We start from the raw sequence: 25195 nt of genomic DNA on the forward strand, positions 1-25195 counted from the left end.
GTCTGTGTTGCCAGGATAGCTTAGAGATCAGGGTGGGCCCTTTTCCTGCCTGTGGGTATATGGAGGCACACATTCCTGGGAACAGCTGTGTGGGACTAACTCCTTCCTCATCTCGTGCTGTGGGCACATGTGGCAGGACAATGTGGGGTTTTATGAGTCTGCACGAAGGACTGTGACTGACTCGGCACAAGTGTTGTCACTGACAGTGGCCTTGAAATCTGCACCATTATTCCTGGTGAAAACCAGCTTGCTTTCCCAAGCAGCAGTTAACCCCCTGCCTCCACATCAGATCTTTAAAGAGGTGGTGGTGGTGTTGGAGGAAAGAGGAGGCGAGGCAGTCAAGCCCAGGATCCATGCATTTTTTTTCTCTGAAAAATCATTTCAAAGACCTGGCTTGGGCTGTCAGTGCCCTTGTCTGAAATATTCTCCAACTATGGCTTTCTCCTCAATGAAGCAAGATGCTGTCCCAGACAAGCCAGTAAACCAGGCTTTCCTTTCCAAGACCGGAACCGGAAGACCTGCAGTGCAAGGGGCCGCATGTGGCGCCCATGGTTTGCACGTGTCACACCTGCAGGTTGCAGATTTTCCCTATGCAGAAGGAAAATGGTCTTTTGAGTTTTAAGAATATATTTAGTAGATTAATAGATGCTATTTAATGAAAGGTCCTTTCATTCGATGACTAGGGTAATGCTGACTTCTTAATGGCTCTAAGCATAAGAATGTCTCTAGAAAGGGACAGCCAGTGGGTTGAGATTTACCAACATTTGGTGGTGCCTCCTTGATGTGGGTCAATGCCGCTGTTGTGGATGGACTACTGATATCCCAGACAGGGGACATAGCCTGGCTCTGGTCGTCCCTGATGTGCTGTGGCTAGAGCAGCTGGGTCAGAGCTGGTGAGCCTGGTCCCCTATCTTATACGCTTCTATCTTGAAGGAGACCAGAATGAACTGTCTGGAGGTCTACCAGCTGCCCGCCGCTAGTCCTAAATTCTGTCCTGACAAGAAACTGAGGGGCTGGGATCTGTGCATTCCCAGCTGTTCTGGGAGAAAGGAAAGGGTTTTTTTGTTTTAACTGATTGTAAACCCCAACTAAGAAAATATCCAGAGAGTGACACAATGCGGTCCTTGTCTAGTGGGGCTTCTTAGGTCTCACCCCCTCCCCCAAGGCAGACCTGCTCTAACTCATTCTTTCTCCATCCATGCTACTTGGGAAGGACCAGGCTTTAAATCTTAGTTTGTTTACTTCCCACAGTATCTGCTAAGGCATATTGTAAATAAACCCACAGCTATGAGCGAATCTGTCAGCCATCCCAGCCTGGCCAGGATATGCACACCAGAGAATTCCTAACTGCTCTTCTTCTTTGGGGGAGAGAAGTTGTCTTCCAGGGACCTGGACTGGGTGACCTGCACACCCTGGGGTCACAGCCATTCCACAGGTTGTAACAGTCATCACCCTGTCTAGCCTATAGGATTGGAAGCAAAATATCAAACTCTCTCTAGGTGCCCCAAGGACAAGCTCATATTGCCTTGTTGAAGGGTTGTGTTTACAGGGAGGACTGAGGAACCTTCTAGCCTGTGAGATCTGTAGTTGCAGATTCCCCTGCAAATAGATATGAGATCAGAATGACTTTGTAGTCAGAATAACCCCCAACAGGGATCCCCTCTTTTGCAACATAGTAGCCTGGAAATTGACTGGAAATTGATTTGAAAATAATCCACCCTGGGGCATGCTGTGATGGCTAATTGGTTGCAAACCATGTCCTTAAACATCAGCATTCTAGTTTTCACAGTGAAGCGTGAGCCACCACCCCCTTGGCACCTGCTTTGAGTAGGTCACAGGTTTGCTCTTAGCTCTCACCTTGTCACTAGTTGTCAATTCCTGGGGACACCTGGTCCTGAGGATCACTGGGAAGTTCATGTTACCCTGACTATCCGAGCTGCCAGGGATCTCATAAATCCCAGCAGCCAGACCTGGTAACCTCAGGATCTTGGGTCCACTAGTGTACTCTTCTGAATTACCTCATTCTTATTGGGTAGCTCAAACGGGCATGGAGGAGGAGGGGCTCAGGCTGGTTGATTTCCTTCCTTCCTTCAGGAAGGCAGAGCAGGGAGGCTCCTAATCCCTGCTGTGTAACCAGAGATCACATCCCTCGCCTGCAGCTATAGCAGGAGAAAGTTTCCCACGAATTATTGCTGGTGCCTGCTAGGACTCCATTATCTGGGTCTGATACAGCAACAGGCTTCAGCCTTGCTCACTGTTTGAGGGTACAACAGTCATACGGGGTGGTAGAATAGAAGCTCACCCTTGCATTCATACCCTAGTCAGGGCCTGGCTGTCCCCAGTGGACTGAAGCAGTTCCTGCTTCATTGTTCTTACACTTAATGCTCATCTGCTGTTCATTTGTCCGTGCATTTTTATTAAGCTGGTTTTATTTGAGGTATTGTGTTGGGGACCAGTGCCCAGTGGAGAGTGACATAGATATGGCCCCTGTCCTTAGGGAGCACCCAGTTTAGGGGTCCTGGGACAAATGCATTGATACAAGAAGTACTAAAAGAAGTTGTATCAGGAATATGCCGTCAGAGGACCCTGGCTTAGATGGGTGGTGAGTGACAGCTTCTCTGGGGGCAGGAACATGTGGAGGTTAAAAACTTAAAGAAAACGTAAAATACTTTACTGGTAGTTTTTATGTTACCGTGTATTGAAGGGTAACATCTTTGAAATGGGCTAAATGAAAATACAACTAAAATTAATTCTATTTGTTGATCTTTTATTTTAAAAACTTGTTAGGAAACATTCGATTATTTACGTGATTCATGGGGTGTTTCCATGAGACAACACTGATCTAGACCTTGGCTAAAGAGTTTAGATTTCCTCTGCATGCAGAGGGGAACTTTTGAAAGGCACAACATGATCAGATTGGGGTTGTAGAAGATGCCTGCCCCCCTCCCCCTCTCCCACCCCCACCCCCACCACCATTTTGTGGAGGACTGACTTATGGAGAAGAGGGTTGGGAGGGGACAGGAGATAGTTCGGCTCTTGAAACAAACGAGACAAAGAGGGTGGATTCAAGATACTTTTCAGTCTGGAGAGCTAGTGTCTGTCTGTAATCCCAGCCCTTGGGAGTCTGAACCAGGAAGATCTTAACTTTAAAGCTGGTCTGGGTTAGATGGTAACATTTTATCTAAAATGAACAAACAAAAATACATTCTGTGTGTAGAGTCTGGCAAGTGTATGGAGGGCTGGGTGAGGTGGGGTGAGGTGAGGTGGGGTCAGGGGCACGGCTTTGGCAGTGGAAGGGTGCAGGTAGGGTTGGGAGATGGGCTCATTACTACCATGGGAGATGCAGGAGGGAAGGGTCATTATTTTGGTTGGGTGTTTTCCTTTTGGGAAGGTGGTGGCCGATCTCTGAGCATGGAAACTTCTGTTTGGGGTGTGCCCTATCAGAGACACAGAGATACCGAGACTTCTCATCATCAGGGAGCTGAGGTGTAGTCTAAAAATGTCCACATTGAATCAAAATCAAAGCCACAAGAGTAGATATTGCCACGGAAGGAAAGACTTCATAGGAGGGAAGGCCCTGGGATCCAGTCCAGAGGAACCACAGCTTCCTGGGATCAGCAAAGGTAGCTGAGTTTGTAGATAGAGAAATTAATTAGGATCTGGAGAGGGCAATTCAAAGGAAGACACCTCCCATCCCTGTCCCCTTAAGAAAAAAATTAGTAGGAAAAGTTGATATTTTTTTTCTATTATGTAGCTCTGGTTATCCTGGAACTTGCTGTGTGACTCAGGCTGGCCTCAAACTCAGAGAGATCTGCCTGTCCATGCCTCTGCTTGGATAATGGTGTGCATTACCATGCCTGACTCAAAGATTCAACCTTAATAAGCTTTTGATAAAATAAAGTAAAACAATTTTAGTTGGTTTTTTTTTTTCAGTAAACATTTTTTTATTTGGTTAGAGCAGACATACCCCCAGGGGTCACCACGTGGCTGGACCTGTGTCTGTATCTCAGTGAGTTTTCTTAAATGGACCTAGCTGCTGTAGATGACCATCCCAGATGACCCAGCTGTGTCTGTCCATGCCGCAGCTAAGGACAAGCCTGAGCGTGACCCAACGTAAAATCATAAACTTACGTAAAAACACGATGTCTGTTTGTTTTGATAACTAGGTTGTTTGGTAATTGAGTGTCAGCTTTGCAGAGGACAGTATCGTGATGTCTTGTGGAAAGGTTAGCTCTGCCTGTGGTGGGGGCCAGGCGTTAGTAGGAAGAATGGCAGCTACTCTCCTGGGGACTAAATAGGCTGTCCCTTTGAGAAAGGTTGTCTGCTCTAGAAGGCAGGTCTATCTCTGGAACTCTTTTTCTGAAAGGCCTTGACATTAATTAAAATTTTTAGCACTTTTATTCTGCTTTTGGATTACTTAAAAGGAAACCTCAGCAAATGGACTCTTTTTGAAGGGTGTGGGGAAGAGGGAAGTGAGGTGGGGGGCAGGGCAAATGGGACAGGGAGGGAGGACAGAGAGATACCAGCCAGACGAAGCCTCTGCTTTCATCAAAGGTGCTGTGTTTGGGCTTTGATAGCTGACCAGTCCCCAATGCCAGACCTTGTGTGCCTGCCAAGAGACATACTGGCCTTGATACGGGTTTTTCGTTTTGTTTTGTTTTGGGTTTTTTCCTTTTTTCGGCTTTTTTGTTTTGGTTTGGTTTTGTTCTTACTCTATTCAGTCTGGGGACCTCCAGTTTAAAATTTCAGCAGTGACCTTCAGCTTAGTGCTGTCACTGGGGCTCTGCTGGGCACAAGCTGACCCCAGCTGGGTGGCTCATCAGCCAGTGGGCACCTGCTTCGTATCAGTCTTGGACTCTGGTGTCAGCTCACTATAGCGGAGGGCACAAGAGACACCGATGGTTGTTGGAGCTCGTTTTTTCTTACTCAGGCATTGCTACATTTTCTGACAAGCTAGAAATAGATGTAAGTAGAAATTGGCTCTTTGAGAGAAATATCCACTCCTCTCATCCTTCCAAGGAGGGATAGGTGCCCACTAGCCTCTCTGGACCATAAAAAGAAAGATCCTCAAGGTTGAAGGTGATGGTAACCATGGTTCCATGGATACAGGAAACTGTTCAGTGAAACTAAAATAAAAGCCCTCTGGTCCAGAGAGTGAAGAGGCAAGTGATCTTCCAGGTGTCTCTGCCATCTAAGGCTTTGTATAAAAGGTCACTTCCAGCCAGCACGTACCAGTTTAAAGGATTGCCCCCTTGCAAACACACACACACACACACACACACACACACACAGAGAGAGAGAGAGAGAGAGAGAGAGAGAGAGAGAGAGAGAACACACACAGAGAACACATAAACACACGCAGGATACACACACACAAAGAACACACACAGAACACACAAATACATCCAGAACACACAGAACACATTTACACAGAACACATACACAATACACACAGAACACATATACACAAACATACACAGAGAGAACATGTGCACACGCATACACACGCGTTCACGCGCGCGCGCGCGCACACACACACACACACACACACGAGAGAGAGAGAGAGAGAGAGAGAGAGAGAGAGAGAGAGAGAGAGAGAGAGAGCTTCCATTCATAGCTCACTGAACCACCATTGAGGACCAGGCTTTGTCCAGAGACTGGAGGTCCATAGAGAGACCAGGTCTTTGTCCCAAGGAGCTTGTAGGTCACAGAGCAGTAGGTGCCACTCTTGTGGCATCTGACTCTCCCAGTGCTGTTCTCGACATCTTCTTTGCTTGCTGACCTAACTTCCTGCCCACTAGAAGCCCTTTGTGTCACTCAGTTAATCCTTCCCATCTCTGACCCTAACATCTGTCCAGGCATCACACAAACACACCCCAACACGGTGTGGAGATAGTATTTAATAGACAACCTTTCCCTACGGGCCTGCCTCTTCTGTGTTACCGCTTGTGCCACGGCATTCCAACCTTGGACCTGGATCCCAGGACAGGTCAGGCCATGCAACCAAGGACCAGAGCAGAGGTGTCACTGGTTGGAAAGAAATGGAGTGCGGAGCAAGTGGGGCTGTGAAAAAGGCCACAGGCAACAAAGGAGCTTTCAGAAGTGACGTCTGGAACAGTGAGAGCACAGAGAGAGAACCAAATAGTTGGCGTCTGTTCCACTCACTTGCAGGGTGGGTACAGAAAATAGCTGCTCTGATTGGGAAGCGGGGAGGGGATGTAAAGGCAGAATGGCTGTCCTGGAGTCCATGAGGCCAGAATAAAAGGTCCCTGGGAATCAAGGAGACAAATAGGAGCTGAGGCCATCCCTAAACACTGTCACTGCAGGGAATATTGGAATGACAAAAAATGGCAGGAAAGAACCGGTGGTGGTGGTGGTTATTATTATTATTATTATTGTTGTTGTTGTTGTTATCATCATCATTATTATTACTAGTTGCTGTTGTTGTTTGTCTTTTAAAGAAGGCAGGGAGTTAAAATTAGTATACAAAATGTGCTGAGGTTTTCACATGGTGAGGTGAGGAGGAGTCACATTCCAGGTGTGGTCCTGGCAGCTGGGAGGGGACCAATTACCGAGAGGGGGAAAGTGAGGACAGAAAAGTGTTCTTCGTCCTGTTGGGAGATTTTTCCTTGGGGGACATGGTGGTGGCTAGACTAGGAGAATGAGCACTTAATGTCTGGGGTGTGACAAGTCGAAGACTATGTCTTAGGGGACTTCCTGTTACTAAAGTCAGCATGACTGCTTTATGCTTACTGAGCGGGTATGTGAAGCTATGTCCTCTGTCCCCTTCTTATCAATTAAAGAAAGTCATTTAGACAATAATGTTGGCATAGCAAATACCCAGTACCTGACACAGATTTTGGAGGCAGGAGAAGGATGTCCAACGACAGATCTGAGATACAAGAAAGCACGTTCACATTCTGAAACAACACGCCAAATTTAATTGGCAAAAACTTTGTAGGGAAAGATGAAGACTTACACTGGAGGTCCCAAAACATTAATTATAAAGTAAATTACAAAGTAAAACTGTGGGGTTCAGATTAACTGCTTGCCCTGAAAAATATCCTAGGGTTTGGGTCACTGTGGCCTCAGAATGAGTCACTGTCATGTTCCGGTTGTCAAAGAACATTACTGTGATTTTTAGGGGCAAATTGAAGCTCAGGGTTCAGACCAAGGGAGTCGTCACACAGGCCTGCCCAGATCTCATATGGTGAATGGTTTAACTCTGACCTCAGAAATGCAAGATGATTCCTTCGCACCGGAGCTTCCGGCCTTCCTTTCTGCGGTGAAGACCTGTGTACTTAATTTTTAAGGAATAGACCTTAAGTCCTTTGGTATTGGTCACGAGGTAATTCTGGTGTCATGTGTTAACACGATGAGACTATAAACCGTCCTCACTTGAATCCTGTCAACAGCTGGTGATCCCCACAGCAGCACCATGAGTAAGCATGTTGAGATAGAGAAGAACCAGTCTCCTCTCGTTTGTTTTTGCAAGCTGATGTGACAGAGATATCTCTGTAAATCCGTCCTCGTGCCAACAGCTGCATCTGTTTTGAAGTTTGCAAAGGCCGACTCCGATGGTATTTCCCGGCACCATTATTATTTCTCTGTGTAATTAATCTCGGTATCAGAAGAATAGAATAGGAAAAAAAAAACAAAAAACAAAAAAAAAAACCCACAAACCCTTGTTAGTCTGGGCACAGCTAATATTTCCTCCAAGTTGTCAGTGTGAATTTTGTTCTTTGTTGTCCCAAGGTGGCCTTGAACTCACGATCCTCCCTTTCCAGCCTTCCAAATGCTGGGGTTACAAGTGCACATCACTGCACGCAGCATCTGCCTTCTGTGAAACACTTGTTTCTCCCTATTTTCCCAGTCAGCGGATGGAAATTATCCCATGGTAGACTCTGTCCTCTGGGTTATCACCCCGTGCTCCCAGATACTGGAGCTCAGTAGGACCAGCCTGTCAACGTCACTTCAGAAGCATCTGGTCTATGGTGTAGGGAGGGAGGCAAGTCTCTGGACTTGGGGATGAGTATTCTATTGCCGAAGGAGCTGTCTGAGGTCGTCACACCTCAGTCCCAGGCCTATGGCTCAATGATCTTAAGGAAGACGCTCCATGGACACTTCTTCCCCTTGGTGAGCTCACTGTGTGTGGTGAAAGAGAAGGGTTGGGGTCTCGGTGCTCTGCACAGTACAGGACACACACATGCACACTCCTGCAAACAAACCAACATTTATTGAGCAGTCCTGCCCTAGAGATGCAATGGTAGGGAGAGCATGGAGCCTGTGCTCAATGTTTTCATAGTCCAGTAAGAGAGACAGGGCACACGGGGTACATTAAATTATTCTTAAAGCTTCACGGTGTGGGACTGGAGGATGACTCAATGGTTAATAGCTCTTGCTGCTCTTCTAGAGGACACAGATTTGATTCCCAGCACCCACATGGTGTCATAGAACTCCTGCTCCAGGGATGCCCACTTATGACTTCTGTGGGCACCAAGTTTGAACATGCGCATACATACATGAAGCAAACACTTATACACATAAAATAAATACAATTAGATATTAGAAACCATAATTCATTAGAAAAGTGAACTGAGATGCTACTGATTCTTTGAGTTGCAGTTGTGACAGAGCAGTCACAAAAGTGGGGACACATACTCCTCTGTGCTTGCAGTTACGCCTAGCATAATTGTCATCAGAGACTTCACTCAGCAATTGATGGAAACAGATGCAGAGACCCACAGCCAAACATTGGGTGGAGCTTGGGGAGTCCTGTGGAAGAGGGGAAGGAAGGATTATAGAAACCAGAGGGGTCAAGGACACTAGAAGAAAAACTACAGAATCGACTAACCTGGGCCCATAGGGACCCACAGAAATGGAACCATCAACCAGGGAGCTTCAGGGAACTGACTTAAGCCCTCTACACATATGTAACAGTCGTGTAGCTTAGTCTTCATACGAGATTCTTAATAGGGGGAGCAGGATTGTCTCTGACTCTATTGCCTGCCTTTGGGACCCTTTTTCCCGTTCTGGCTTCTTCTTCTAGCCTCAATAGGAGAGGATGAGCCTCTCTTACTGCAACTTGATGTATCCAGACTGGTTGATATCCACGGGAGGCCTCCCCTTTTCTGAAGAGAAAGGGAAGAGGAGTGGATGGAAGGAAAGAATTGGAGGGAAAGTAGAAAGAGGAAACTGTGGTCAGGATGTAAAGTAAATAAATTGATTTTAGAAAAGAAGATAGTGAGGTAGGTTCAGAGAATTTGGATTTATTGGTGTTGTGAAAGAGATTAGGGCGGCAGGATGAACAGGAACTTGGGATCTCAGCATCTAATGAAATAGAAAAGAAGACGATGGACTTTCCTATACATTAATGTCATCCAATTGAATGTTATAATGAAGTATGTTATATAGTTACACGTAATTGTAGAATCCTATTGTAGTGGAAGGAAGACTAGTAGTTTATAGTCTGTTGCCCTCTTCCTTTCTCCCACCCTCTTCTTCCTAGGCAAGATTCTAAGAGGTCAGTGGAGCGCCATGGTGGAGAACTAGAGATTCTAATTTTTAAGGCGCAGAAGCCAGCAGGTAGCCAGTGGAAAGCAGGCTTCATTCCAGTTGTTGAGTCCTTCCCCTGATTTTTGTGGCATATCCTGGTGGGAGAGTTGGGTCAGAAAGTACCTGGTGGACACCAGGTCTGAAGGATCTCTCCTTTTGGGGCCCATGAGCTTCAGTAAACAGACTCAGACCTCTGGCCACACTTAAGTCTTCTTGTACTACAATGCAACCCAGTGTTCTAGGGATGAGTTAATTTTTGTGGTTAATAAACCACCCACAAAGCAAGGACTTTATCTTGGGTTTATAAACCTTCTGGTTCCTGCCCTCGGGGAGTTTTAATTCTAAGATTTCATGATGTAGTGCTTTAATATGTAGATCCTTGCCCTACTTCCAAGATCTTTGTGGATTTCCTTTGGGTTCTGTGCAGACAGTAATATAGCACTTTTCTTGTAATCGTCACAAAGTATTTGACCAATACCTTTAAGGGGAAAAGGTTATTATTGTCTCATGATCCCAGACGTTGTCAGTCCACTAGGGTGGGGAAGCAGGATCCAGCACTCAGAACAGTGAGCATCTGTGGCTCTTGTGTTTTCGCACCATGGTGGACCGGGAACCAGACGTGTGACCTTCAAAGGCTCGCCTCTAGATACTTATTCTGCCAGCCGTGTCCCACCACCTAAAGGTTCCACAACCTCCCAGGATTCAAACCATAAGCCCGAGGGGGAACTTTCCCATTCATATCCCAATATCTTTTGTGAATTGTGACCATTTGAGTCCCCCTTTCCTGGGGTTTGTACCTTTATTTCTTTTGCTTAATTAGCTATACTCGTTAAGACCTGCAAGACAATGGCGGACAGAAGCAGTAACTGGGGGGTGTCTTCTCCTTGTTTCGGATTGGTTGGTGGGATGATTGACTGATTAATGCTTCCCATACTTTATAAGAAAGACTGATGCTTTCTCGTGGAGACCTTCCATCAAATAGTTCTAGTTTAAACCTTTTACCTCATGCAAAGATGATTTTTAAAAGTATATCCCCAATCAACTGGATGTCCCAAACTATTCAGTTCATGAATGTGGGAAGTTGTGTCCTTAGACCCTCTCGTATTAAATTGACAATACCCCTGAAGCAAATCTAACTTGATTGTATTTTTTTCATTCACTTGTGGCTTTGGTCTATCAATAATGTGCTTAGACTTTTTCCCGGCAGGGTGTGAAATTTAACGTCCTTTTCCTTTTCCTGACTTTGCCATTGCGATCGAAGTCGTAGCATCCTCTCTGTCAGGTCCCCTGGGGAGTTTTTATAATTCTCAAAGAAGAAATCATTCAGTTTGGCAGAACTGGCTATGCAGTAAAAGCTGTCTAGTCCAGAGAAATCTTGCTCGGAGGTATTGAACCACTAGCTCTAGGTTTCAGACAGTCGGGGGAGTGGGGTGTTCCCTTTCTTCTCGGGGTCTGTTTTGCCCCCTGCACATTTGCTTGGTGTTCCTAAGCTCCTTCGCTGTGTTTATATTATACCCATTTCACTCCTGCCGCGTCTCCTGCCACCTTCCCTCCCACTCTCTCCCTCAGGGTCTGTCCCAGCGTCTCTGTGAAGAGCCAGGCTTGCTTGGATCCTTGTTTAGTGATTAGTTTTGCTCAGCCTTTATCTCCCCTGTTGTAGTTTGTATTTTTCCTGTTGCATTGACTTAAACCAACCTCCTAATTAATTCCCAGTCTCTCTTTCCAAAAACAGGCACTTAAGGGCACACACTTCCTTCCAAACACCATGGCAACTGGGTCCTCCTTGTACCGTAACCTGTATTCCGAAATACGCCGTGTAATTGGGAGTTTGACTTCGTTACAGTGTCTGTGTTTTATAGGATAATGTGTTTATCCCTGCCTCTTATTCTTAGTCTAGAATTCTCGATCATTCGTGACCTGAAAAATGTGGCTTTTTGTTACTTCGTTTTGCATTTTTAAAAGAACTATTCGAAGGCTGAACATGTGGCACTGAGCTTGAGAGGAAAAGGCAGGAGGGTCTGGGTGTTCTAAGTCAGCCAGAGCTACATAGTGAGACCCTGTCTCAAAAACCCAAAGTTAGGAAGGAAGGGAGTGAATAAGGAAGTTCCCCTCCTGTTCGTGTAGGAGGCTACTTTTAAAATCCTTTAGATTACAGCATGGAAATGCAGGAGGCAATGTCTCTGTCCTGAACCTTCAAATACCAACTCTGGTCACTTTCCTCTGGACATTTTTATCAGCATCAACCCATATTTTAGGAGCTTTTATTTGGAAAACTGTGTGAACATATAAATGTTGCCATTAAGTTCACCACTTTTAGTATACAATTAAATTTGTTTTAACTTACACATTAAAAACGTAAGAACTGTACATGGTAATTGGATAATGTGATTTTTTTGGTTCTTTTTTTTTTTTTTTTTTTCGGAGCTGGGGACCGAACCCAGGGCATGATTTTTTTTATACATGTATACATACATTGTATAATGTTTGGTTCAGATTAAACACTTTGGGCTGTGGAGACAACCCTGTGACTAAGATAAGCTTCCTGTGCATCTCTGACCTAAGTTTGAATCCCCAGCATCCATGTAAGAAAAGCCAGCTATGGCTGTAATCCGAGGAACTGCAGCATTGGGAAGGCAAGGACAGGTGGATTATGGGAGCTCAAGTGACAGTCAGCCAAGTGAAAATGGTGAGTTTCAAGTTCAGTGAGAGACAGTGCTAGGGGAATAAGGTGTATCACAATAAAGACACCAACAGCTTCCACAGGTATACACACCCACACACCCACATGCACACACATGCACACACATGCACACACATGCACACACATGCACACCCATGCTATCTTAGTTAGGGTTTTACTGCTGTGAACAGACAGCATGACCAAGACAAGTTTTATAAGGACACCATTTAATTGAGGCTGGCTTACAGATCCAGAGGTTCAGTCCATTATTATCAAGACAGGAACATGGCAGCATCCAGGAAGGCATGGTGCAGGAGGAGCTGAGAGTTCTACATCTTCATCTGAAGGCTGCTAGCAGAATACTCCCAGACAGCCAGGAGGAGGATCTTAAAGTCCACAAGGCCACACCTACTCTAACAGGGCCACACCTTCTAATAGCGACACTCCCTGGGCCGAGCATATACAAACCATCACACATGCATACCCATGCATACATACATGCAAACCATGTTAAATGTTGCTATCTCTACATTACCTTACAGTGAGAGTCTAAGGATTTAGAGTCTGGCCCTTTCAGCCTTCTGAAATACAGAGTAGGCTAGTTATCTGCACTTTCCTCGCTGCGTCTTGCTGCTGTTCTCAATTTGTTATTTAGAATTTATTCCTCAGCCTGTGCGAATCCTCTGCTCCAGCCTACTTGCCCGGCCTCTGGGAACCACTACTCTACTCTATGCACACAGTGCCCTCTTGATTCTAGGTGAGGTCGGATGCAGTACATGTCTCTCTGTGGCTGATTTAATTCTCAGCCTCTGCAGTATCGTATAGCCATTTCCCAGGGTTCTCTTCATCTTAAAGAATGGATGGACGCTCTATACTCTTAACAACCCCTTCTCTCTTCCCTGTCAGAATGATAGCGTGGTTCTACATCCCGTCTCTCTGAATTTGCCAAACCTTGGTACCTCATGTAAGTAGATCATGTACGACTTGGCCTCCTGTTACTGGCTTATTTCACACAGCATAATGTTTTCAAGATTTAGTCATGCTGTGGCATATGTCAGAAATGCCTTCTTAAAGGCTGCATTATATTCCATTGGATGTGTATACCTTTTTTTGCTGGCCTTGCCACTCATTGGTACTTAGGGTCATGTCCACACTTTGGCTTTTGTAAGTGATGCTCCTGTGAGCATGGACACACAAGTCTTTAACACCTTGCTTTCAGAGGCATTAACTGCTTTATATGGTAATTGAATGGGCCTTATAGGCCCTGTCATGATGTCACATAATGTCACATAATATAACACAATGTCACTTCAGCAACAGGATCCCTCATTTAGCTCCACTCTCAAGCCTCATCTGGCCCATCTGGCTCATGTCTATATTTTAAAGTAAACCAAATCAGGACCTTCATTCTGTCCTCAAAAATCCCTTCACAGGGGGCTGGGGATTTAGCTCAGTGGTAGAGCGCTTACCTAGGAAGCGCAAGGCCCTGGGTTCGGTCCCCAGCTCCGAAAAAAAGAACCAAAAAAAAAAAAAAATCCCTTCACAGGAGTGACCAGATCTGTGCTTGATTGACTCGCTGTAGGACAGAACTCCTGGTGGGAGGGGTGGGTGTCTTTGTGGGGGAGATTGTTGAACTTCCTGGCATTGTTACAAACAGGTTCACAGGTCATGGGTGTGGTGCAGGGTTGTGCTTTGAGGTGGTACAGTCCCAGGATGCTGGGTGGGGAAGGATCTCTGCTACTGTGTGGTGACAAGGTTGTGGGGAAGCTAGGGAGGTCACTGCTGGAGCCCAGCCAGATGAAGAGGAGCTCGTGGCCCAAGTGGAAGGCACACCAACTCCAGAACAGCTTGCAGTTCCCCAGACATACCGTGTCATCTCCGACCCTTGCCTCCAGTACACGCGTCCTCTAGCCTGGAACATTCCTCACTGTCTGTGACCTCCTCGTCAAACATCTCAGGCCTCAAATGCAGTCTGTGTGCTGTGACAGGGCTCCTCAGGGCATCGCCCCACCCACTCTCACCTACTGAACCTGAGCTGGGCCTCTTGCTCTGTCCTCCCTGTTGGCAGGGGACCTCCCTGAAAGCCAGGATTTTGTGTGCGTTCCTTTGTGTGTGGCATTTGTGGGGTCAGTTCAGTGAAGACACTGAGCATGAGGCAGGCATGACATTCCTTTTGGGGACTGACCAGGCGCAGTTGGGGTGGGTGCACCCACATGGATATATATATATATATATACAGTGAACGTCTGAGCACTCCATGGCACGTGCAGAATGGGGTGCCAGCTTTGCAGATTTGGGGTACATGTGGAGTTATCTCAGTCCGGTATGATCTGATTTCGCACATTCTTCTCTCATATAAAATAATTATCCTAATAGAGGTGATTCATTCTGTTGTTACGTCTCACAAGATACCTATTCGGTGACACTGTTAGCTACTAATTATACATCATTAAAAAAAAAAAAAAAGCTCAATCTTTAAGACATTTTATAAGCGGGCAGATCTCGGTCTACAATAGCAAGCTCCAGGCCAGCCCAGGTTACATAGTGAGACCCTGACTTAAAACAGACATTCTGTAACTTAGAACAGAGAACTTCTCTATTTGTATTCTAGGCACTCAAGAAAAGGGGTGGGGGAGGCCTCTTTCAGCGAGATACTGCTTAAGCGGTGTAACTCAGAACATCCAACACTCAGATCAAGTGTCCTTTTAAGGGGAAGGAGATGATCAGTCGGCCTCTAATGAGAAAGTGAATTGTAAGTGTATCATTTCCGTGACTCAGACATTCCTGAAGTTGAAACTTTAAAAGTGAGATGCTTCTTAGGTGACTCAGCTGAGTGGGCAGCGGTGGTATCTGAGATTTAATCAACTTAAAAATAAAATAACGCCAGGGTCTGGTTTCACCCTGCTGCCTTCCCTGCTGACCTTCTCCATGTGCCAGCCTGCCCACCCACCAGGAGGGGCTGCGCTGCCTGCCAGACTCCCCATTTGTAATCAGAGATGCCACATCATGAACCCACGGATGGGGGGGGGTGCATGATTAGCATACACCAAAAATATTGTTTTTACCCCTGCCCCCTTCCTTTATAGTGCCAGGACCCTCTGTTTGTTTTCTAGTGATCTCTCTTGGAGAATACAATACAAATCCGCGGTCTGAGACTTCTTGATACAGTCTTCTGTGAATACTTGGAGATTCTATTTCAAGTCAGAGGCAGGTCTCTAACTGCCATGGCCCATTGGGAAGGGTGTTTATGTAGAAGAATAGTCCTTCCTTGCGGGTAAGCTGAGTTCAAGTGGCTGGCTCAGAAAGGAATAGACACAGCCTTCTGTATGTAAATAAGTGTCTTTAAACATTGTTTTAGTTGGCTTTGGAGTGTTGGTCTTTAATGTATTTTCATGGGGGCAAGAGGCTTGAACCCAGTGTCTTTTGCATATTGCCACTGAGCTGTAGTCTCAGCCCTAACTAGGTTGGTTGTCTCTGTCCTTAACCTTCTCTCCCATCTATGCCTAGTTAGGAGACTAGTTAGGGAGTCTTGATCCGTGACTGCTGGGCTCACCTCCCAGTACAGAATGTAAGGCTGTGCTGGGTTCATTCGAGGGTATGGCCAAGGGGGGGACTTTGGTTCTATTCTCTTTGCTCTCAAGACCTTTCACGTGAGGAAAACAGAGTAACCTGAGAGACTGCCAGATTCTCCCCCACCTTCCAGAAGATCCTCCAAGTGGCTAACCAGGCTTTCCTTCCGTCCTACTCACTGTGTCTTCCAGCCCTTTCATGTGGAGAAGAGTGAGCTGACGTCATCTGTGCTGCTGTCTTCCAAGAGCCAACTCAAGGCCGGGTTGACAAGGGCTTGGGGGATTTGCTCTGATTCCTGGACACCAAGTGTCTTTTCTTGGCCTCACCTCCTGTGGGAGAACTAGGAAAGCAAGCCTGGGTGTCACACAATTCTGACACATGCTTCTCTTGGCCTCCACTATCCAGACAGCTGCACAACTGAATCTTGCAGCCACTGCCTCTGGAGTGGGGTTATACACAGACACTCTGCTAGATTCCTCTTGATAGTATTGTCAGGTAGAGTTTCTTTTTTTTTTTTTTTTTTTTTTTTTTTTCAGGTAGAGTTTCAAACAAAACTTTCCTCCTCCCCTTCCCCTCCCCCTCCTTCCCCCACTCCTTCTCCCCTCCCCCTTCCTGCTCCTCTTCTCCTTTCTCTTCCTCCCCCTCCTCCTAACTGCTGCTCTCTATTATCTGTAAGGTGGGGAAGGCTGGCTTCACCGCCTCACAGGAGTAAGCTTAAATATTATAATTCCTTCCTCCCTCCCTCCCTCCCTCCCTCCCTCCCTCCCTCCCTCCTTCCCTCCCTCCCTCCTTCCCTCCCTCCCTCCTTCCCTCCCTCCCTCCCTTCTTCCCTTCCTTCCTTCTTCCCTTCTTCCCTCCCTTCCTTTCTCTTTTTGAAACAGGGTTTAGCTGCTGCTCTGTGTAGATGAGGTTAGCCTTAAATCCCCAGAGATCCGATTGCCTCTGCCTCCCAGAGTGCCTGACTCCCTCGAAATATTTTAGCACAAGATAAATGCTTTGTTGTTTTATATAAAGCTGGTCCCCAGTCTCCTGCCCTTGCTTTTCTGCCTGGAAGAAACTGCCCAGCCCTCTGCTCTGACGAATGACCACCACCCTCTTCTCATGTGTCTTAGGAAGGTGTCTCTCCCCACCCCACCCCCATCTTAAGCTGGTCTTGACGGTTGAAAGGCCCTTCCCTAAGGAAGGCTGACATCTTCCTATAGGTTCATCCTGTCCCCTCATTTAAACAGATATTTGCTTGTCCTTGCAAGGAGACCTTGAGCTATGAGGTGACATTATTTTGTCCACTCTCTCTTCAAGCCGGTTCCTGACTGGCTAAATATCTCATTGGTCAAGGCCTTCCTCTTTCTTCAGTGCTGGCTTTTCTGGCTGGCCTCAGTGAGCCAGCATTCCGGTTGTTACTGTCCTATCACCTCCAGAGCATTAGCGAACATCCCAGACATGATCTGGCGAGCAGCCAACATCCCAGACATGATCTGGCGAGCAGCCCCTACCTCCCTTCTTCGCCTGCCATTTAACCTATCACCATAGCCTAGGATCCCTCCAGATCCTTAAGAGTCTCGTCTCTTGATCGCATGATCTAAATGTGGTCTTCTAAACCTGATGGTCGTAAAATTTCCATCGTTTCTACCATCTATGTAAGTACAGTTTTTAAAAATAGAAGTTAAAATTTTATCCACTCATTTTATTTGGTTATATTTCCATCTTTCACTTAAACTATTTGTGGAGAAGACAGGGGACCCAGTTAATGTTATCTGACCACCGCTCAGATTTCCACTGTACATGACTTCATGAGTCAGTTTAAAACACTTTGATAAGTTAACCTTATCCTTGTTTGCTCTTCACCACTTCTCCGATCTAGGAGCTGTTAGGATTCCCACATTACAGACGAGAAAACTGAGACAAGGATTTGTCCACAGAGCAAACTGGGCCCAGGTTCTCATAGTTCACAGCTTGCGCGTGGAACCCTTAGCGTGGTTGTCTGTCCCGTGAACTAGCTCTGCTGGGTTGCCTTCGTCTCGCGTTGACCTCTGTGCTGACAGGCCACCATGTCAGTGTGCCTAGCATGGTGGCTGGGCTGGGGTGTTTCATCAGGCTCTTTCTAGGTAATCAGGGCTCACTCTGGTTTTAACAGGATGCTGTTGGTTACGTTTGGAGCTAAAGTTCTGTACTGATTACCTGTAAGTTGTTTCGTCATAGCGGTATCATGCTCTCTCAGTTCCCTTGCTAAAATCCACATGTAACTTACCTGTTGTGTTCTCAGACCAGCTCAGCTAGTTAGTGTATCACTCAGGGAAATGCAGCCATGTGCTGTGACTGGAGCTCTTTTGTTAGACGGAACTTACTGTTATCCAGAATCTGCCCTTCCCACCATAACTGGGTATAAAATTCCTTTCTTTCCCCACTTGGCGCTGAAACATTCTTTTTTTCCCCACTGTGCCTGTTGATATTCACAACATCCCAAACCTCAAATCCCTTTGGGAAAAAGGGCGCTTAACAGTTTTTCCTCTACCAGGTGCTGTGCCACTGTGGCTCCTGAGCCAGTGCCAGCTGCAGTGTCCCCAAAGAAATGTGGTCACCCAGGTGCTGGGTGGCTCCCTTCAGCCCGGCCTCAGTTAGAACGCCTCTTTAGCACAGCAGGGAGAACGCTGAGGCCACCTAGAATGCCATGCAGCAATGGTGTAACCTGAGTCACTGGAGGCCAGGCTCATCTAGGGCCTCTTCCCAGAGGAAGGACTAGGTGGAGAAGGTTCTCAGATGAGCTCTGCCTGGGATGAGCAGGTCTTAGCCAGAGTAACGACTAACTGTCTCAGGTAGGGGTTCCTTACATTATTCGGGGTTTCCAAATAGCTGGTGCTCAGCTCTGCCTCTAGGACACTGACTGGAACGCCAAAGAGGCTATGATGAATTAGGCATTCTAGTCACGAGTGTGAAGGAAATCAAAGTAAGCACTCACAGATTATGTCAGAGAGGAGAGGAAATCAAACCCTGGACTGGTTCAGCCAAGTCAGGGGAAATGGCTTGCATTTTCCCTCTCTTCACCTCCTCCTCTACTTGAAGCCTTAGCTGTTTGAGAATAGCCTTTGGGATTCTGAACATTAAGGCTCCTGGAAGAGCACCCCTCTTCGGTCTTTCGTGTAGATCTTCCACTTGTTAAAAGCAGCTTTTAGGAATATGCTGAAGCATCTGGTCATGCTTTGCCCCCCTCCCCCTGTTCTAACTCTTGCTACTAGAACTGAATCCTGAACCTCAAAAGCCTTAAACTTTACTGCAGGCATTTGCAGGGAATGGCTCTCCGGATGGCTCGGGCATGATCTCTACTGAATCTAAATTGTCCGGGCCCTGCTATAGAATGTTCGAATGACTTGTGCTAGTTTTCGCGTCTAAAATAGTTCACAGACAGAAAATATTTCAGGGTCTTGAGGAGATAATTTTAAAAATTGATCTCTAAAAACTAATACACAGGAACCTTGGCACACTGCTGGCCCATGACGTGTGAGTGTCTGGGGAGATGCTACAAGTAATTGTACCTCAAATTTCCATTGCTTATTTAGTCAGTAAATCGAGGCCGAGAGTATCTAAGGGAGTCTCTTTAGAAGACGGATATGCTTCCATTTGGAAGTGTTGTGTAGAACGGCACTCACTCACTGCAGTACAACTCGGGGGTGGCAGAACTGGTCTGTAATTGGGATGTACAAGACTGGAGTTGTTGACCGTACACTGCTATTGAGCATGTGGTCCATTGACTAACTTTAAACAGTCATAGGGAATAGTGACAACTGTATTGAACAGCGAGGTGTTAGAAGGAACGCACTGGGCTATGGTGTAGTTCTCTGGTAGAGCACTTGCCTGGCAAACAAACACAAGGCCCCAAGCTCAGTCTCTAGTACCATAAAAGGAAGTGGTGGTAGGAGGTAGGGGCAGGGAGGGAGGGAGGGAGGGAGAGAGGCGGGGGGATCCTTCACGCTATAGATGAATTTAAGGGGTTGGAGACACGGTCGGTAGTTCAGAGCACTTGCTGCCCTTCTAGAAGCGGATTGGAGTCCTAGCACCGACACGATGTCTCACAACCATCTGCGACCCCATTCCAGAGTATCTAGCGCCCTCTTCTGGCCTTCCTAGGCACTGCATGCACATAGTGCATATACATACACGCAGGGAAACATTCATAAGCAAAATAAAAAATAAGTCTTGCATAGGTAAATTTTATCTCCTAGAGAACAAGCCTTACTATGCATGGTGATAGCAAGTAGAGGTTGCATTTTTAAAGGTGTTTGGTGCTTTTATTGCCTAATTAAAATGTTAGTTTGTTAATCTAGAATGAGAAACATAGAAGACCTTTCATATAGGAACATCCCACTCAGGGTTGTTCTACTAAGCCCATGAATCTGTACCTGGCTTCATCCAGGGTCTGCTGAGGGCTTAGGTCTTGACCATCTATACTCTCTTCCATGATGTTCGTCTTTAACAGGTTACAGAGGCATGGGCAGGCTCCACGGGGTGTTGAAGACAGTGTGTGATGTGTATCACAACTGATGAAAGTTGTATCAAGATAAAGGAAAGTAGAGCGGTAGTCATCCAGGTGGTGAGGAAATGCCAAATGCCGGAGCAGCAGCAAGGGTCTGAGGGAAAGACGGGATGTGTCTGCTCACTGCTGCCCAGTGGGAGCTGAGGAAGACGGACAGGCACCAGAGGAGGGGGGTCTCCAAAGTACTGACTGTACTTTGTAAAAAGCCAGTATTCTTGTACCCATCTAAGGCATGCAGCATGTTATTGTGGGGTACACACAGATAGTTAGAAGGTTACTATAATAAGGCCAATTAACCCTCTGTCAACTTCTTTCTTTGTTTTCAAGGGGAATCAGCAAACAGTCCCCTCATTCACTGTGGATCCCTAATGCAGTCCAGTTGTATTTTCTTCATTATCTGAACTCAGTGTTAGAGTAGAGAAACCTAATTTTTGAGTGCTTGGCTGATATGTGCATATTTGTGTGTATGTGCATGCGTGTGTGTGTGTGTGTGTGTGTGTGTGTGTGTGTGTGTGTGTGTGTGAATGCACGCCACATATGTGCAATGTCATTGGGAGCTAGAAAAGGTTTTGTAAATCCCACAAAGCTAAACCTACAGATGGTCGTGAGCTGTCCCGTGTGTGTGCTGTAACCCTGGGGCGAGCAGCAAGGCCATTGCCCAGCCTCCAGGCCTCCGTTCATATTTACTATATTAAATCATCTTTTCATATTTACTGAAACAAGACAGGAAGCAGGTGACACAGCCCCTTCCAACAGAGGTGGAGGTTTAGCTCGAGACCAGCTCTGAGTGAAGGGAGTTTTCATTATACATCTCTAGAAAGAGGTGCTGCTGCTCTCAATGGGAAGGACATCACCACAGAAAGGTAAGAAGGGCAGAGAATTAGATGCAATTCTAAGCAAAATCATGAAGCGGACTGTGGCCGATAACATTTTATTGCCACAGCGCAGCTTGAAAAAAAAGTTAGAATCGCAAATCATGACATGGTGGGCTTGGTATTCGACAGATATTTTCCTGAAAGTGAATGACAGCCAAGGAAAATGTTTGATACTGCCAATGATGGGAGGAGGGAGAAAACAAAAACAAAAAAGGAAAATCCATCTTTCAAGTGAAAACGAGTTTTGAAAATTCGTATCTTTCACCAGGAACTTGACAGTCCCCGGTACTTAACAACTTCTCCAGTGAGATTGGTGGTCATGTTAACAAAGAAATAGTGTGTGTGTGTGTGTGTGTGTGTGTGTGTGTGTGTGTGTGTGTGTGTGTACGTGCGCGCGTGCGTGCATGTTCATGTGCATGTGTGTGCATGTGTGTACATGTGTATGTGTGTGTGCACATGCTCATGTGCATGTATGTGCATGTGTGTACATGTGTATGTGTGTGCACATGCTCGTGTGCATGTATGTGCATGTGTGTACATGTGTATGTGTGTGTGCATGTGTGTACATGTGTATGTGTGTGTGCACATGCTCATGTGCATGTGTGTGCATGTGTGTACATGTGTATGTGTGTGCACATGCTCATGTGCATGTATGTGCATGTGTGTACATGTGTATGTGTGTGCATGTGTGTGCATGTGTGTGTTCATGTTCATGTGCATGTATGTGCATGTGTGTACATGTGTGTGTGTGCATATGTGTGTGCTCATGTTCATGTGTGTGCACCACTGTGCACATACACAGGTCGGAGGAAAGACTCAGAGCATTATTTCTCTCCTTCCACCTCTTACATGTTCCTAGCATTGAACCCTGGTCTTTAGGCCTTTGCTGCAAACACCTTTACCCTTTAAGCTACCTCACTGGTCCTGTAATGGACTTTTTCTTCTCTTCTCTTTCCCCCTCTGTCTCTCTCTCTGTCTCTCTTCCTTCCTTTCTTTTGTTCTTTCATTCTTTCTTCGTTCTTTCAACGTTGTCTCTCTGTATAGCTCTGGCTGTCCTGGATGGACTTTCTCAATTGGATATATATTTTAAAGTTTCTCAGTTTTAATTTCTAATATCAATAATTAGTAGATATGACAGAAGCAAATACCAAGATCAAAAAGTTTGAAAGCCATCAATTTAGACAGTATACTCCAGTACGTTGTTTGTTTGTTTGCTTAATGCATGCTTTAGGGTGTGTGTGTGTGTGTGTGTGTGTGTGTGCGTGTGTGTGTGAAATGAAATCTTAAATGTACATAAAATAGTATACCGAAGCAGAAAATCAGCATTGCAGTGGTTCTGATCAGGGGTTGGGCCGCCAGGCTTGCAAGCTCCAAATGGAAGCTTCCAATGAATGAAACCGAAGTTTTAAGATCTTAAATGGCGGAGTGCAAGCCAAATGCTCCTGACAGTTTTGGTCACTGCTGGGTGTTTTCATGGAACCAAGGCTTGATGACATGGCCACAGTCCAGAGTGGGCCTAGCTCTGACTTCACAGAGACAGGCAGAAGGATGTAATGATATCATAGCAGGGAGACTCAAGATGCCTGGTAAGAGAGCACCCTCCTACAACACCCTCAGCCCCTCAACCTTGGCAGACGGGTTCCTCCTCCGCTGCAGGCTTTGAGAGGATTTGGTTCATACCCTTTCCAGTGGGAATGCACTGTGTTGCTGCAAGCTTAGGCCTGCTTGGATTCTCTGACCCCCACAAAGGTCTCATGTCGGACCCTATTTGTCTGCCCTGTAGCATCCAGAATGCCGGCCTGCGTCTGCTCCCAACACCCTAAGTCAGAAACAGTCGTCACAGCAATGTGAGGGTCACTTATGAGTAGGATCCATCTTCACAACAGGGTCATCATGTCCCTCATCTGTGGGATGGAACACTTTGTATCCCAAACAGTGGCTGAGCTAACATTACTCTCATGTCCTAGGCCTTGGAGATGAGCTCACCCTCCCCAGCCAGCAGCTGTCAGTGGGTTTCCCTGCCTTCCTATCTCTCCGTCTCCGTGCTAAGAACCTGCCTACTCTTCAGAGACTGACCTTGCAGGCTTCAGAGCCCTTCTGTTCTTTGTCCTATCTGTCGGAACGTGTTGCTCTTTTGAAGTTTAAGTCTGTGACACAACTGTCCTTTTCACCTCGTGTCTCACTAAAACTGTATGAGCTCAGAAAGCACTGGGTCCGATGTCTCCCCTTCCTTCTCCTTTATCCCCTCTGTACTAAGTTACCTTCCCAATGCCACCCTTACTGTCACTCCCAAGCATCTGGTCAGCCCTTGGAGGATGTTGGTAGACACAGAGTGTGCATTAGATCGAGAAACACATACTAGGGCACTAAAGGATATTTACCTGAGTCCCTGAGGTTTACACAAGTGGGAGGGAAGCATTGGTGATAAGAAGAAAAAGATGTGCTTGAGAAACGACCGTGCATGAGGACTGGTGGGGCAGGAAGCTGGACTGCCAGGAATTCTGTTTTCTTAGTGTCAAAGTGGGCAGGCACAGCAACTTGCTGCGGCTGTCTGGACATTAATACTGGAAAGGGCTGAATGTTTGACCGTCCCATGCTGCCCCTCTCCCGCCCTTGCTCCTTCAGAGTCCTGCTTTCAAACTTGAGGCTGGTTTTTAAAAATGTTTGTGTGCACTTAGATTCAGGACATATAAAATACTGTAACCTCCCGAGGCCTGAATTTGGCTAGAAAGTATGACACGTCTGGACCCAGCTCATGGTTTGCACTCTCTCGTCATGAGAAGAATCTGGCTGCATTCTGACTTCCTTACTTGTCTTTTGGGTATACTGTCTGGGGATCGGGGCAGCTCAGAAGTTAAATGGACGACGCTGACTGCATTTCACTACACATCAGAACTCATTGTCCCCCAACTGCCTCATGCCTCATGTTTGTCCTCTTTCCTCTTTTCAGGGATCCCTATCTTCTGGACCCAACTCTGGAGTACGTGAAGGTAAGAAAACAGGGCAGAACATGGAGTTGTGACTTCCCAAACACGGCCCGCAGTCTCCCTCATGTAGAGAGCTGGCTCTGGCACCTGAAACAGCCAGTGGACATTTAGCTCACGTGGGCCTTTGGTGAGTTTGGTAAAGGTCTCGAACCACCCTGTTGGTGTCTATGGTCTTTTCCCCACGTAGACCAGATGTGTTTTAAAGTTTGGAGTCACCGGGTTGTTTCTGTTTTTGTTTTGTAAGTTCTGGCTTACGCACTATAATACCTCCAAAGAAGTCTGGACTCTGCACCGTATAATCAAACTCATTACTGTGACGCTGACATAGACTATTCACACCGGGTAAACAGAAAACAGAGGGCTATGTGCATCCAAGTCACAGTTTTTTTTTTTTTCTCTTTTTTTGCTACTGCGGTCATTCTGTTCTGTTGCTGAGTGAACTCTTTTTTGATCTCTTAGTTTTAAGGTTTGGGGAGATTTGGGCAGGGATTTCGAATAGGAGTTGTGGGCGGAGCTTTATCTTGGGTAGAAGGACGGAGGCTCTGGGGCTTTAAGAGCTGTCTTTTCCCTCGGGGCCAGAGAAAGCCTCAGCTCAGGGGGGCTCACAGTCAGTGCCGTTTAGCTGCTCAGCCTTCTGAACTGTCAGCCCTTTTTCCTTCCCTCTGCCCTCTTCTCACTTTGGGGTGTGGTATTTGCTTTACCGTATTTTACTTTTCAGCTATAAATTGAATCAGGTCCCTCCCCGAGAAGAGCGGCAGAGCCTGTCACACTGGGATTTGTGACAATGACTCTTGCTGTGTTTTACGAGGAATCACGGCACGAGTTATGTTGTGTGATCTCCCCGCTGAGGGCCCATGGCCTACCTTCCATATTCAAAGTGTATAGGCCCACTGCTTCTACGGAGAGGAGAAATCTAGTCTAATCACCGGTTCCTACGGAACATTGTAACGGAGTGTGTGCTGATGGAGGTGGGAATTACTTCCTCCCCTTTCTTATTTCC

At 46.4% G+C, this 25195-nt stretch overlaps 1 protein-coding gene across 2 annotated transcripts in view; it reads left to right on the forward strand.

Moving 5' to 3' along the window:
• The window catches only part of Bcar3 (BCAR3 adaptor protein, NSP family member), a 112808-nt gene that overhangs the window by 12365 nt on the left and 75248 nt on the right, over positions 1–25195 (forward strand). For both annotated transcript variants that reach the window (NM_001107722.1, XM_087624885.1), the window contains 1 exon segment: positions 24159–24198. In NM_001107722.1, coding sequence (NP_001101192.1) covers positions 24159–24198 — 40 coding nt within the window.

Source organism: Rattus norvegicus, chromosome 2, assembly GCF_021556685.1.
Source record: "Rattus norvegicus strain SHRSP/BbbUtx chromosome 2, alternate assembly SHRSP_T2T, whole genome shotgun sequence".
NCBI lineage: Eukaryota > Metazoa > Chordata > Mammalia > Rodentia > Muridae > Rattus > Rattus norvegicus.